Source organism: Nerophis lumbriciformis, linkage group LG34 (genome assembly GCF_033978685.3).
Source record: "Nerophis lumbriciformis linkage group LG34, RoL_Nlum_v2.1, whole genome shotgun sequence".
Taxonomy (NCBI): Eukaryota; Metazoa; Chordata; class Actinopteri; order Syngnathiformes; family Syngnathidae; genus Nerophis; species Nerophis lumbriciformis.
In genome coordinates this window covers 6,820,254-6,834,589 of record NC_084581.2, presented here as the reverse complement: position 1 = coordinate 6,834,589, position 14,336 = coordinate 6,820,254, and the positions used below count along the sequence as shown (strand labels likewise).

The window sequence follows — 14,336 nt, the reverse complement described above, 5'->3', positions numbered from 1 at the left end:
TTATGATACATTAAACATATGTTTATTTTTGCAATCAAAGAAGAATTGTGTAATTAAAAATGATAGTGAAATTTTTAGACAACTACTCTTTTAGCAGTAAATAATTTTAGAAAAAGGCTCCTAATTGGGCTGCTGACATATGCAGTAACATATTGTGTCATTTCCCATTCTATTATTTTGACAAAATGATGAGGGACAGGCGGTAAAAATTGATTATTAGTCTACTTGTTTATTTACTGTTAATATCTGCTTACTTTCTGTTTTAACATGTTCTATCTACACTTATGTTAAAATGTAATAAGCACTCATTTTGGGTAATACTAAACATTTTGGTATCAATCCAATACCAAATAGTTACAGGTTTATAAATTGGTCATAATTAGGATTCTCCTGTGTCTAGGGACATATTTCCAGACTTCATAAACAATAAAAAATGAGAAGATATTTTGTGATGATAAAAAATATCAATGTACAAACCCCGTTTCCATATGAGTTGGGAAATTGTGTTAGATGTAAATATAAACGGAATACAATGATTTGCAAATCCTTTTTAACCCATATTCAATTGAATGCACTACAAAGACAAGATATTTGATGTTCAAACTCATAAACTTTTTTTTTTTTTGCAAATAATAATTAACTTAGAATTTTATGGCTGCAACACGTGCCAAAGTAGTTGGGAAAGGGCATGTTCACCACTGTGTTACATCACCTTTTCTTTTAACAACACTCAATAAAGGATTGGGAACTGAAGAAATTAATCGTTGAAGCTTTGAAAGTGGAATTCTTTCTCATTCTTGTTTTATGTAGAGCTTCAGTCGTTCAACAGTCGTATTTTACGCTTCATAATGCGCCACACATTTTTGATGGGAGACAGGTCTGGACTGCAGGCGGGCCAGGAAATTACCCGCACTCTTTTTTTACGAAGCCACGCTGTTGTAATACGTGCTGAATGTGGCTTGGCATTGTTTTGCTGAAATAAGCAGGGGCGTCCATGAAAAAGACGGCGCTTAGATGGCAGCATATGTTGTTCCAAAACCTGTATGTACCTTTCAGCATTAATGGTGCCTTCACAGATGTGTAAGTTACCCATGCCTTTGGCACTGATGCACCCCCATACCATCACAGATGCTGGCTTTTGAACTTTGCGTCGATAACAGTCTGGATGGTTCGCTTCCCCTTTGGTCCGGATGACACGATGTCGAATACTTCCAAAAACAATTTGAAATGTGGACTCGTCAGACCACAGAACATTTTTCCACTTTGCATGAGTCCATCTTAGATGATCTCAGGCCCAGAGAAGCCAGCGGCGTTTCTGGATGTTGTTGATAAATGGATAGTAGAGCTTTAACTTTCACTTACAGATGTAGCGACCAACTGTATTTAGTGACAGTGGTTTTCTGAAGTGTTCCTTAGCCCATGTGGTGATATCCTTTAGAGATTGATGTCTGTTTTTGATACAGTGCCGTCTGAGGGATCGAAGGTCACGTTCATTCAATGTTGGTTTCCGGCCATGCCGCTTACGTGGAGTGATTTATCCAAATTCTCTGAACCTTTTGATGATATTATGGACCGTAGATGTTGAAGTCCCTAATTTTCTCGCAATTAAACTTTGAGAAACGTTGTTCTTAAACTGTTTGACTATTTGCTCACGCAGTTGTGGACTAAGGGGTGTACCTCGCCCCATCCTTTCTTGTGAAAGACCGAGCATTTTTTGGGAAGCTATTTTTATACCCAATCATGGCACCCACCTGTTCCCAATTAGCCTGCACACCTGTGGGATGTTCCAAATAAGTGTTTGATGAACATTCCTCAACTTTTTCAGTATTTATTGCCACCTTTCCCAACTTCTTTGTCACGTGTTGCTGGCATCAAATTCTAAAGTTAATGATTATTTGCAAAAAAAAAAAAATGTTTATCAGTTTGAACATCAAATATGTTGTCTTTGTAGCATATTCAACTGAATATGGGTTGAAAATTATTTGCAAATCATTGTATTCCGTTTATATTTACATCTAACACAATTTCCCAACTCATATGGAAACAGGGTTTGTATAGTAAAACACTCCTCCATTTGTCATCAGCCTGATTTGTAAAAACTACCCTGAACTGTGAAATGCAGTGGAAACACAAACCACACACTTCTACAGGAACATATAGATCCAGGAACCAGAGGTTCCAGGAACCGGTGGAAAGGGGCCTAATGGGGCCCCCAAAACAAAATAATTGCCCAGGCCTGCTATAAAGCGTATTTTTTATCCGATTACTCAATTAATCGAACAAACTAATTGATAGATTACTCGATTACTAAAATAATCGATAACTGCAGCCCTTGTGTGTACCCTTCAAGATGTGAATTAATTTTTTTGCTCCTGTTTCAGGTGTAACCAGTCTGGTCCAGACCGCCCGGCGCTCAAACCTGGGGCCGCGAATGCGAGTCCGGAGCGCTTGGCATCGAGCTAAAAGCCCTGGTGTCCAGCACAAGCTCTAAAGGTGTTCGGAAGTGAGGTTTACCAACTTAGACACTGGCGAGACTGCACTGGATGGCCTCCATGACGCTGGCACAGAAAAGTACAGGTGTGTTCCCGATTTTTTTAAAAGCCAAGGGTACAAAAACACAATCTTAAAGGATTGGCCAAAGACATGTATAAATACCCTTGATCAATTTCAAGTTAAATGTTTGTACCAGTTCCAGGACCAACAAGCTAATTTAAGAGAATAGGTTTTAAGAATACTAGCTTCGTAACGACATTGTTGAAATTGCCAAAGGTCATACAATTCAAAATTCAACCACTCTGTCGGATAAAAGTAAATTATGTCATGACCCCCTCACAAACATCAAAAGTATCAATCAATCATCATTCAAAGTTTATTTATATAGCCCTAAATCACAAATGTCTCAAAGGGCTGCACAAGCCACAAGGACATCAGGGCAAGAAAAAACTCCAACCCAATGGGATTACAATGAGAAACCTTGGAGGGGACCGCAGATGTGGGGGCGACCGGTGCAATGGACGTCGAGTGGATCTAGCATAATAGTGTGAGAGTCCAGTCCATAGTGGGGCCAGCAAAGTAGAACTCTTTCACATCTTAATTGTTAAGTTAGCCAACATGCGCTTCTTTTTACACTACTATGGCAAGTCGGAACACATTCTGCCGCTGCTAGATTACAGTAAAATAGTGATGAAGAGGAGGAAAGGGGAGGAAATGACAGTTTTAAGAATGCACGGCAGCACACGAGTGCCGGAGTATTAAAAAAACAAAAAACAGAAGCTCCATCTGTTCCATCACCAGCTCCTCGGGCCCCGCTTGACGCCGCACTTGCGCCCTCCACGGCCGAGCCAACGAGCGTTATGGGATGTGGTTTCCTCCTAATAAACAACGGCAAGGAGCTTCGACGTGAGGTTTGACCCGCCTGCGTCATGCTTCTTGTGGACCGTGATTTCTTGCAACATCAATAATAGATGCTCGGAGGAGCACTCCAAACACCACCAGCTACGGGCAAACATCCTCTCCAGCGGCGACCGAGGTGAGATGATTGAATACGAGCATGCATGAAGCAATATTCAGTAGGCCTCCTTTTTTTCGAAGTAAATAACACCCTGTGTCATTCCTGCACACAACAGGGCATCTCCTTAGCGGTATGGCAACAACCACAAGCAGGGGGGGGCTTTATAGTAAAGTGCATATGAAGGCTGCTTCCTTGATAGCAGCCATGAATCATGATGTCCTCCTCAGAGCTGCATGGAGGAGGATGGCGACTCACATGACTCACATGTGAGGCATCGACTGTCTGTACCACTGGTTGCTTAAAGTAAGGGATTGACTGAAAAACATCCCATAATGGAGTAAAAGGAATGATGTTGCAAAAATCCCCTTTGAGGTGAGATCATGTAGAACAATATGTATGCCAACATAAAGACAGTTGCATGATTGGCTAAAAAAGAAAAACATTAATAATGCCTTTTTATTTATATTTTTATATTTTTTTGCAAGGTCATGAGCATGCATGCATCCCCTCACTCACCGTACACTCCTTGGCAACGGATGCTCTCCACGACCAGCGCCAGTAGCCCCAGAACGCACATTAGCGGATCCATCCTTATTATTCACCGTAATATTCTCTGCATGATCCAGCAGAAATCAATCTGCCGTCGGTTAGGAGTGAGGGAAGGGGGCGGGGGGCGGGCGTTGGATTCCGTTGCCCAAATGCTTCTTTAGAAGGTTCTGGTATCTGAGGGGCTTTTTTTGTTTTTTTTTACAGCCAAAATCAGGCTTGCATGAGCTCCAGGCAGGTAGCGGGGGGACGTGGGGGACGATGCTGAGGACTGCAGGCGGAAGACGGTTCGGTCACGTCGGGCATAGCTCCGGGAGATCCAGATGTTGCTCACTGGTGATGACGATGATGACGAGTCCACACGTCCACGCCGCCGGGCTCAGCCATCATCATCAGCTCGATCGATCGACGCCGACGAACGGGTGCGCTCGCACGGTCACCATCAGCCGCGGAAGGAATGCTGCGGTCCGGGAGGATGAACCTGCTACACTTCCAAGGGTGTGAGCACCCCGCGGCGCGTGTCCACTCGAGTCCGCTGCGTGATGTGTTGTGCAGTGCGTGGGCTTTTTGCCGTGGCAATTATTGCGCAAGACGGGCAAACGAGCGGAGGCACCGCAGCCAGTTGCGAGACGACGTCAGGCGGGAGGAGGTGTGTGGCTCCCCGGGCTCATCAGTATGGGAGAGTCGGCGTCAGGGAAAGGCTGGAGAGACGCAGCTGCTCGGGTGGGAGGAGGATGTGATGCTGGGTGAGAGAGAGACCAGAGAGAGAGAGAGAGAGAATTTGGATTCTAGAGGTTTGATGCTATATGCACTCCAACCTGTCTGTTCTGCATCACACACCTGCTAAACATGAATTATATCTGAAACAGGCTGTTAAATACTGCATCTACATACTGTAAACCAGTGTTTTTCAACCTTTTTTGAGACAAGGCGCATTTTTTTCATTGAAAACATCGGGAGGCACACCACCGGCAGAAATCATTAAAAAATGAAACTCAGTGGACAATAAAAAGTTGTCGTCGCAATTGTTGGATATGAATTACAACCATAACCAACCATGCATCACTATAGCTCTTGTCTCAAAGGAGGTGTACTGTCACGACCTGTCACATCACGCCGTGACTTATTTGGATTTTTTTTGGTATTTTCCCGTGTGTAGTGTTTTAGTTCTTGTCTTGCGCTCCTATTTTGGTGGGTTTTCCTCTTGCAGGTTCATGTCTTCCTTTGAGCGCTATTCCCCGCACCTGCTTTGTTTTAGCAATCAAGAATATTTAAGTTGTTGCTATCTTTTTTTGTGTGGACATTGTTATCATGGCATGTTCGGATGTACTTTGTGGACGCCGTCTCTGCTCCACACGCTGTAAGTTTTTGCTGTCATCCAGCATTCTGTTTTTGTTTACTTTGTAGCCAGTTCAGTTTTAGTTTTGTTCTACATAGCCATCCCTAAGCTTTAATGCCTTTTCTTAGGGGCAATCACCTTTTGTTTATTTTTGGTTTAAGCATTATATTTTTCACCTGCATGCTGCCTCTCGCTGTCGTCTGCATATTGTGATCACAACAAACCATTGTCCTCTCACACGACGTGTTCCCGACATCTACAAAGCAATTATGGTATAACATGGTTACTCTGCCGAGCTCTAGACAGCACCGACACTCAACAACAGCACATTATTTGCAGATTATAATTACTGGTTTGCAAAAAATGTTTTTAAATTAAATAAGTGAAACTGCATAATCTCCCACGGCACACCAGACTGTATCTCACGGCACAGTGGTTGAAAAACACTGCTGTAAACACATGTTCCCAATACATGGCTAATTGATTGATAAATATGTAGGAATATGGTCCTAAATAATACAAAATCAAAACTATTGAGGGTAAACTCGCCTAAAGGTTGAAATGTGTGCAGCTGGGGCGTAAGAAGGGGTAATGGAGAGGTCACCTCTGGTGCAAAATAAAATATATATATATACAGTCCCAGCAATTGCCAATCATGTATATCCAATATTGTAGTCCTACGACGTCAAAAAGTATCGGTACTGAACTAGAGTGGTACTTCAATTTACGAGTACAGCAACTCGGGTGTATTTTAACATACGAGCTGTCTCAACGTGTTTTGTTATGCCTTAACACTACGTTTACACTGCAGGCAAAGGCTGCGTATACATTGATTTTTTTTGCCTGCAAGTGATAAAGGTCAGATTTGTTTTGCCAGTCTAAATGCTCCAAAGTGTCACAGTCTTTGTCTGGGTCTATGTGTTTGTCTCTGTGTGTGTCTTTGGGAGAGTGGGCGTGTTTTGGGTGTAGGCTTGGCTCCAGCGCTCAGCCTGGCACAGCAAATCCCAGTTCACTAATCACTCACCTGCCTGCCATCAACTCATCACCTGCAGTCTAGAAATGTTTGGACTTCACTGGGCGCGATCGCCAGATCGTTCACCGTTCTACATGTGGTAACGCTTCTAGCCAGTTTGTCCTGAAGTTCTAGCATTTTTTGATAATCTTGCTGATCTGCTATTTTTTTTTTGCTCCTCGTCTTACCCCTGTTTTCCTCTGCATTCAGTACCCTACCTGCAGTGTGTGCCTGCCTCAGCCTGCTAGCCTCAGTCTGCTCTCCTGGACCACAAAAGCTAAGGACTACGAGCTCCCTCCTTTCACTCTTGTTTTTCAATAATAACCCTTGAACTTTAATTATGCCTGTCATTTCTGCATTTGGGTCCACCACTTATACCAACTGTGACACAAAGTGCTTCAAATTTGATATTTTTCCATCAGATTCAGGCCACATCAGGAGGTAGTCCAAATCCCAATGGATCTTTTAAAATGTGACTTCAGTCTAATCATCTTCCTGATGTGGCCTGAATCTGATGCAACAAGATCACATATGATGCACTTCGGACTGGCCAGAAAAAGTCAGGTCTGTGTTACTTGAGGGCAAAAAAAATCAGATTTGGTGTGCAGCGTAAACGGGTCCTAAGTTGCGAGCACACGGAGCGTTAGTCCTTATCACACAGGCTGCAATCCGCGGCCTGCAGCCACAAACATCCAAACGATGAACATGTATCCATAAATTATTCAGAAACTGCAGGTGCTGTTTGACGTGTTTCTACAAACCCCGTTTCCATATGAGTTGGGAAATTGTGTTAGATGTAAATATAAACGGAATACAATGATTTGCAAACCCTTTTCAACCCATATTCAAATAAATGCACTACAAAGACAAGATATTTGATGTTCAAACTCATAAACTTTATTTATTTTTTGCAAATAATAATTAACTTAGAATTTCATGGCTGCAACACGTGCCAAAGTAGTTGGGAAAGGGCATGTTCACCACTGTGTTACATGGCCTTTCCTTTTAACAACACTCAGTAAACGTTTGGGAACTGAGGAGACACATTTTTTAAGCTTCTCAGGTGGAATTCTTTCCCATTCTTGCTTGATGTACAGCTTAAGTTGTTCAATAGTCCGGGGGTCTCCGTTGTGGTATTTTAGGCTTCATAATGCGCCACACATTTTCAATGGGAGACAGGTCTGAACTACAGGCAGGCCAGTCTAGTACCCGCACTCTTTTACTATGAAGCCATGTTGATGTAACACGTAGCCTGGCATTGTCTTGCTGAAATAAGCAGGGGCGTCCAGGGTAACGTTGCTTGGATGGCAACATATGTTGCTCCAAAACCTGTATGTACCTTTCAGCATTAATGGCGCATTCACAGATGTGTAAGTTACCCATGTCTTGGGCACTAATACACCCCCATACCATCACAGATGCTGGCTTTTCAAATTTGTGCCTATAACAATCCGGATGGTTCTTTTCCTCTTTGGTCCGGAGGACACGACATCCACAGTTTCCAAAAACAATTTGAAATGTGGACTCGTCAGACCACAGAAAACTTTTCCACTTTGTATCAGTCCATCTTACATGAGCTCAGGCCCAGCGAAGCCGACGGCGTTTCTGGGTGTGGTTGATAAACGGTTTTCGCCTTGCATAGGAAAGTTTTAACTTGCACTTACAGATGTAGCGACCAGTGGGTTTCTGAAGTGTTCCTGAGCCCATGTGGTGATATCCTTTACACACTGATGTCGCTTGTTGATGCAGTACAGCCTGAGGGATCGAAGGTCATGGGCTTAGCTGCTTACGTGCGGTGATTTCTCCAGATTCTCTAAACCCTTTGATGATATTACAGACCATAGATGGTGAAATCCTTAAATTCCTTGCAATAGCTGGTTGAGAAAGGTTTTTCTTAAACTGTTCAACAATTTGCTCACGCATTTGTTGACAAAGTGGTGACCCTCGCCCCATCCTTGTTTGTGAATGACTGAGCATTTCATGGAATCTACTTTTATACCCAATCATGGCACCCACCTGTTCCCAATTTGCCTGTTCACCTGTGGGATGTTCCAAATAAGTGTTTGATGAGCATTCCTCAACTTTATCAATATTTATTGCCACCTTTCCCAACTTCTTTGTCACGTGTTGCTGGCATAAAATTATAAAGTTAATGATTATTTGCAACAAAAAAAAATGTTTATCAGTTTGAACATCAAATATGTTGTCTTTGTAGCATATTCAACTGAATATGGGTTGAAAATGATTTGCAAATCATTGTATTCCGTTTATATTTACAGCTAACACAATTTCCCAACTCATATGGAAACAGGGTTTGTATTTCTGACTCAACAAACTGGACGTTCGAACATTTCATTTGGTGCACACACATACATATCACTTGTTGTCAACTCTGACCTCTCCGGACAGTCACTAAAATATATGTCCAACATAAACAGCGATGTCCTAGTTCTTATTGTTACTTGACGGAGAAGCAGCCCGTAAGAAACACCTATAAAAGTCTGCTCTCCAAAGTAAATGCTGAATATTTTAATTACATTAATTCATAAAACCATTGTAGTTGTTTGTACAACATTCTATTGTAAGTTGATACATTGATTTGAATTAATTTCAATAGGCGGGGCTGATTTGAGATATGAGTGTTTTGAGTTACATGCTCGGTCATAGACCACAATGTGCTCGTCAATTCAGTCATACTGTACAGTATCATACTGATTATTTAGATCAGGGGTGCCCAAAGACCAGCCCGTGAACCAAATATGCCCCGTAGAGTCCTTTTGCTTGGCCTGCTAAAAGGTGGCTTCCCATATTTAATACATATTCATAATTTTGTCATGATCGCTCATGACAGGTTAGACTTGTTTGTTTTTAGTTTTATTTAGTTCCTGTCTATCGCTTTAAGTTTTCATTCCACTTTTTGTTTGTCTTTACTCTCAGCCATTTTACATCTGCCAGAGCACTGTCTCTCTCCCCTGATTCCTGATTGGCAATCAGGAGACACACCTCTCCCTAGTTGCTAATTAGGTGACTTTTTAAGCCAGTGTGGTTGTTCAGGCAGCTCTGTTTTATTATACTTTGTTCGTGCTTAGCACAGTTCCATGTCATGCTGTACCTGGTGTTCCTTGTTCCTCACACTGTTCTATGCTTTCTATGCTTGTACATTTTTTGCCTCTGCCTTGGTTCCTCTTTAGCACTGTGTAAGTTTAATTTTTTGATTCACCTATAGAACCTCTGCTTCATCCACACTGATGCTACTTTATTTTTCATCATCAAACTATTATTTTACCTACACGTCGCCTCTCGCCTCTGCCTCCTGAGGTCCAGACAAACAAGGCCAACGTAGAATGGAACAAGTGACCTCTTTCAAGCTCACAATTATTGCCATGTCCGCAAGGCAGTACTAAATTGCCATCTATCGAATGACTCAATCTCCACTACCTTGTACAGTAAATGAGAGTATGAGGCTAAAATCCTGTTTGGCCTACCATGGCCCATTTGGCCGTTGGAGGCAAACAGTTTTGGCACCCCTGCTTTGTAAAAGGTCTTTTAAAAATAAAAACAAATATTTAGATAAAAACATAAAATAAACATTTAAAAAAATGTTAATGGAAACAACTACATTAGTAACGTACAAATGTACGGCCATGATCTCGCATGACAGTTTCCTTAGTTTCGGTATTTATCTCCTGTCCAGCACTATTTTTGTTTTCCACCGAGTTAGCCAGCTACACGTGCTGTCATGTTTTTGATTATTTATTTCCTTAATTCAATGAATATCATCCACTTTTTCTTCCCAGCACTGTCCTTCACACTCACTTTCTTCCTTCCCATGCTTGGAAAAACAAAGTTATGTCCATCTCTAGCTATAAGCCAGTGCTAGAGGAAGACTTGATGACCATAACCATGACATTCGCTATGCCAACTGGCGGTGGAGAGGCTAATAACCCAAATTTTTGCTCGCAACCTTCTTCTTTCTTCTGTTCTTTGCCGCTTGTTACATTTGGAGACCAGCCATCAGGATGAATCCACCCGGTTGTACAGTTTTTACTCTGGGGTGTTGGGTCAGGCCACATCTCCTCCCTCAGTGCCTGGAGATTCCTGCAGTCCTGTGTGGATGTGGGCCGTGTCCTGTCCTGCTTCACCACATGGACACATCGGAGAGGGCATGACTTTGATCTTTCTGTGGAGGTGTTTGTTCAGTCTGTTTTGCCCTGTTCGGAGCATCAGTATGACCACCTGGTCGGGTCATTTGACAACATTAGTAGCTGATCATCGGTGTAGACTTGTATCTAACACTCTTGAGGGTGTCTTTCTTTAAGCATGGCTTTGGTTAATGATTAAGGGACGGCGTGGCGCAGTGGAAGAGTGGCCGTGTGCGACCCGAGGGTCCCTGGTTCAATCCCCACCTAGTACCAACCTCGTCATGTCCGTTGTGTCCTGAGCAAGACACTTCACCCTTGCTCCTGATGGGTGCTGGTTAGCGCCTTGCATGGCAGCTCCCTCCATCAGTGTGTGAATGTGTGTGTGAATGGGTAAATGTGGAAGTAGTGTCAAAGCGCTTTGAGTACCTTGAAGGTAGAAAAGCGCTATACAAGTACAACCCAAGCGCGGCATGGACTCCTCTTGGAAGCTCTGCAACAATTTTGTTGATAAAGAGGGTGAACAAAGTGGGTAAGTGCATGCCTCATCAGCACCTTCCGGCCACCGTGCACTCTGGTTCTTCGAATGTGCAGGTAGGACTCAGTCCACCGAGACATGTTGCCTCTAAAGCCGCAACGCATACATTTCAAAAGGAAGCTGTCTTTCCAAACTTTATCAAAAGCCTTCTGTAGATCAATAAAGATCACCAGTGTAGCCTTCTTGGTTTGGAAAGCAATGACCTGTGAGTGGTTTGATCTTCTGTACTTCTGCTTGCAACCTGAAACATAACAATTAGCAGATGGACGGCTCATATCCCGAAAAACTTGTATCTTGTATCAGAGGCACCATTATGATTCGGTGCTCGACTCAAATTATCGTCAAAAGTTTGTCCAAGATTCCATGCACCGTCTATTGTTCAGCCAAACATTGCACAAAACAAGTACTTTGTCCACCGTAATTGCGGAATTGAGTACTTAAACAAAAAAATCCAATGGTTGGTGACGCACCAATAAACAGTATTCAGGAGCATGCACGGTGAATGGCAGGCCCGGCCCTAACCAATCTGGCGCCCTAGGCAAGATTTTAGGTGGCGCCCCCCCACATCGGCAGTGAAGTGTATATACTCACAAGAAACCGAATAGCTTTGTCTTTGACCTTTTTTTTTTTACTTACAACTATACCTAATATATAAAGGGGTGGAAAAGTGACTATTACCTGCAAGGCAAACATTAGCTAACCAGAAGGCAATAACAATGTAAACAAAAAACAGCTGCTTAAAAGATCTAATACAAATGTCCCTGAAAAATGTAAGGTGGGAGTACTGTAATTACCTAACGTTACATTATTATTTTCCATAACAATTTAGCCCCCTCCACAATATTAACCCGACGTTAAAACAGAACTAGCTATTTATTGATTAGCAATTGCCGAATCATGTGACATTAGCTTAATGCTAAAAAGCCGGGTTACTATCACATTCTGTAACAGACAAATAATTTCATGTTCGGCTCACCTACCTGCTACCTCTGTCTTTTCTCGTTTCTCCTCCTCTTCTTTTCTCTTTTTTCTTCCCTGGGCACCTGACAGTTTTGGCCGTTTTGACATCTTGTGTTGATTTTTTGATGTGGTGACGTCCAAAAAGAGTCATGATACGGGAAGGGAGGGGGCGCACCGTGCGGGGGGAGAGGGGGGGGGAGGCGGGCGTAATGTTGTAACAAATAATATTTCTATTAAATAGGCTTTACTTTGCATTTTAATTAACGTGGGATTATTTTTTGTATTTAGAAATAATAGTACCAACTTTTTTTTTTTCTTTTTTTTTCTCCAACATTTGTGGCACTGGCGTGGCGCCCCCTGATGGACGGCGCCCTTAGCATTTTCCTATACGGCCTATGCCACGGGCCGGCCCTGGTGAATGGGGTCCTAAGGGCTCGATAAGTGTCAATGGTGGACTGGTGGAAGTCCCACTGTGTAAGCAGTGCACGTGATTGATAGTGACTAAAGAGGACCATAATGATATAAAAGTCAGGTATAAAGTCCTCATTTGGTTTACCTTGAAATATAGAGACACAGGTAGTAAGTATGATGGTCCTAAGGGGTCATAAAGTATCAATGCTAGACTGGTGAAAGACCCACGGGCAGGTCCAAAGGTTAGGTAGCGTAAACTGCACAACTTTAAATACTATTTTGGGTCCCTACCAAGAGTTAGGGAAATGTTGGATTACACTAATAATTGGACACAAAGATTCATTTTAGTACCTTATCCAGGACCAAAGTAACTGGTACAAGCTTAATCTTGACACTGCACCTTCAAAAGTACAATTGTTTTCTTAGCTAAACAAAATAGTATATTAGGGTACAATAACACTACCAAACTATTGTCTCAATGGTACAATGTTATTTACTATTTATTAACGTATTCCTTTGTTAACTGTATTTTCCGGACTATAAGCGGCTACTTATTTCCTATGCTCTGAACCTGCTGCTTATAAAACGGTGCGTCTAATTTATGGATTTTTCTTTGCTATTGGCCATAATGTTTTGTATTCAACAAATAGTTTTCCTGAAACACAGACAGAGATACTGAAAACATGTGTTATTGTTTGTGCTATGACGCCATCTTGTGGACAAGTTTGCTCACGGCTGCAGGTTGATCGTCAACAGTTTAGTGTCTTGAACCGGAAATACAAGTGTTGTTCCGTCTCCTAGTCGCCCATAGCATTTCTACTCGTATGCTTACTTCATTCATCACTCCGAGCAACTTTTGTAAGGTTTAAAACATAACTAAAACAATTCATACTTACTAATTTTGATAATGGTGTTTTCATGCATATTTGTACGCGCTGTCATGATGTAATCAAGCTAGCGTTGTTAGTATTAGCTAATATGCGATTACATTTACAAGTGTCTTTCTTAAAATTATTGACTTACAATGGCATTGTATTGTATTGTTTCAGTTTCATCACTTTCCTAGTAAATTTACGGAAACGTCACCGTGGAGTTAAATAGGCTCTGCTTCTTCCTACTCCTTTTTAAACATACCATAATGAGAAACTCAAAATTTGTGATATACTGTATCATATTGTAACTGTATGCATGTTCGAAATAAGCTAATAAAATAATCATAACCATAACCAATGTTTTTACTTGTAGTCCCCAAAAGGACAAGTTGTACCACCAGAGTTATTTTTGTGACGACTCCATCCTTAAATTGCTTTCAAACAATTGATTAATTTCGACTTTTGCGTCAATCACTTTACGTCCTTTCTGATAGATGCACCGTCCCCGAGTGTGTAAATACTTATTGTTTTTAATCTATTGACTGTATTTATATAATGTTCCCTTGGTACACTGAAGTGTGTGCACTTCATCAGTAGCCGGACAGACCTTACAGTAGCTGTTTCCTAGCAACACGGTTTCAAAGAAAAAAGCCCTCCTAATCACTCAATGTTTAATAAGTTCCAAACGTAAGCCGGCGGAAAAAAGCGCAGATTCCTGATTTTAGAAAAAAAGACATACACTAGCGTCAAACTAAATGTGTAATTGCCTCATTGGTCCTGTCCTTTCGCAATGACCTCACTAAGATATGACCAGGAAAATTCATTTCGCCGGAGTCAATATTTAAAACAGGCTATTAAGAAATCTTCTATTAAAATCTAATGGACTAATCTCGTCGACCGACCGTTTTACATCATCATCGCTGCCCTTGGATGACAGAAGGCTGCCTCTGGGGATTTTTATTTTCCGGCTCGTAACCGCTTTTGTTTTATCTCAGGGTGTCGGGACAA

General features: G+C 41.9%; 1 protein-coding gene across 4 annotated transcripts in view; it reads right to left on the bottom strand.

The window, feature by feature from the left end:
• Nucleotides 1-4,763, bottom strand: part of LOC133576197 (MAM domain-containing glycosylphosphatidylinositol anchor protein 2-like) — a 494,633-nt gene extending 489,870 nt beyond the window's left edge. For 2 of the 4 annotated variants that reach the window (XM_061929249.1, XM_061929248.1), the window contains exon 1: nucleotides 4,028-4,763. In XM_061929249.1, the coding sequence (XP_061785233.1) occupies nucleotides 4,028-4,100 (73 nt within the window). In that variant the 5' untranslated portion in view covers nucleotides 4,101-4,763. The remainder of the gene's footprint in view (nucleotides 1-4,027) is intronic. The other 2 variants (XM_061929251.1, XM_061929250.2) reach the window with 1 other exon arrangement.
• Between the last annotated feature and the right edge of the window lie 9,573 nt (nucleotides 4,764-14,336).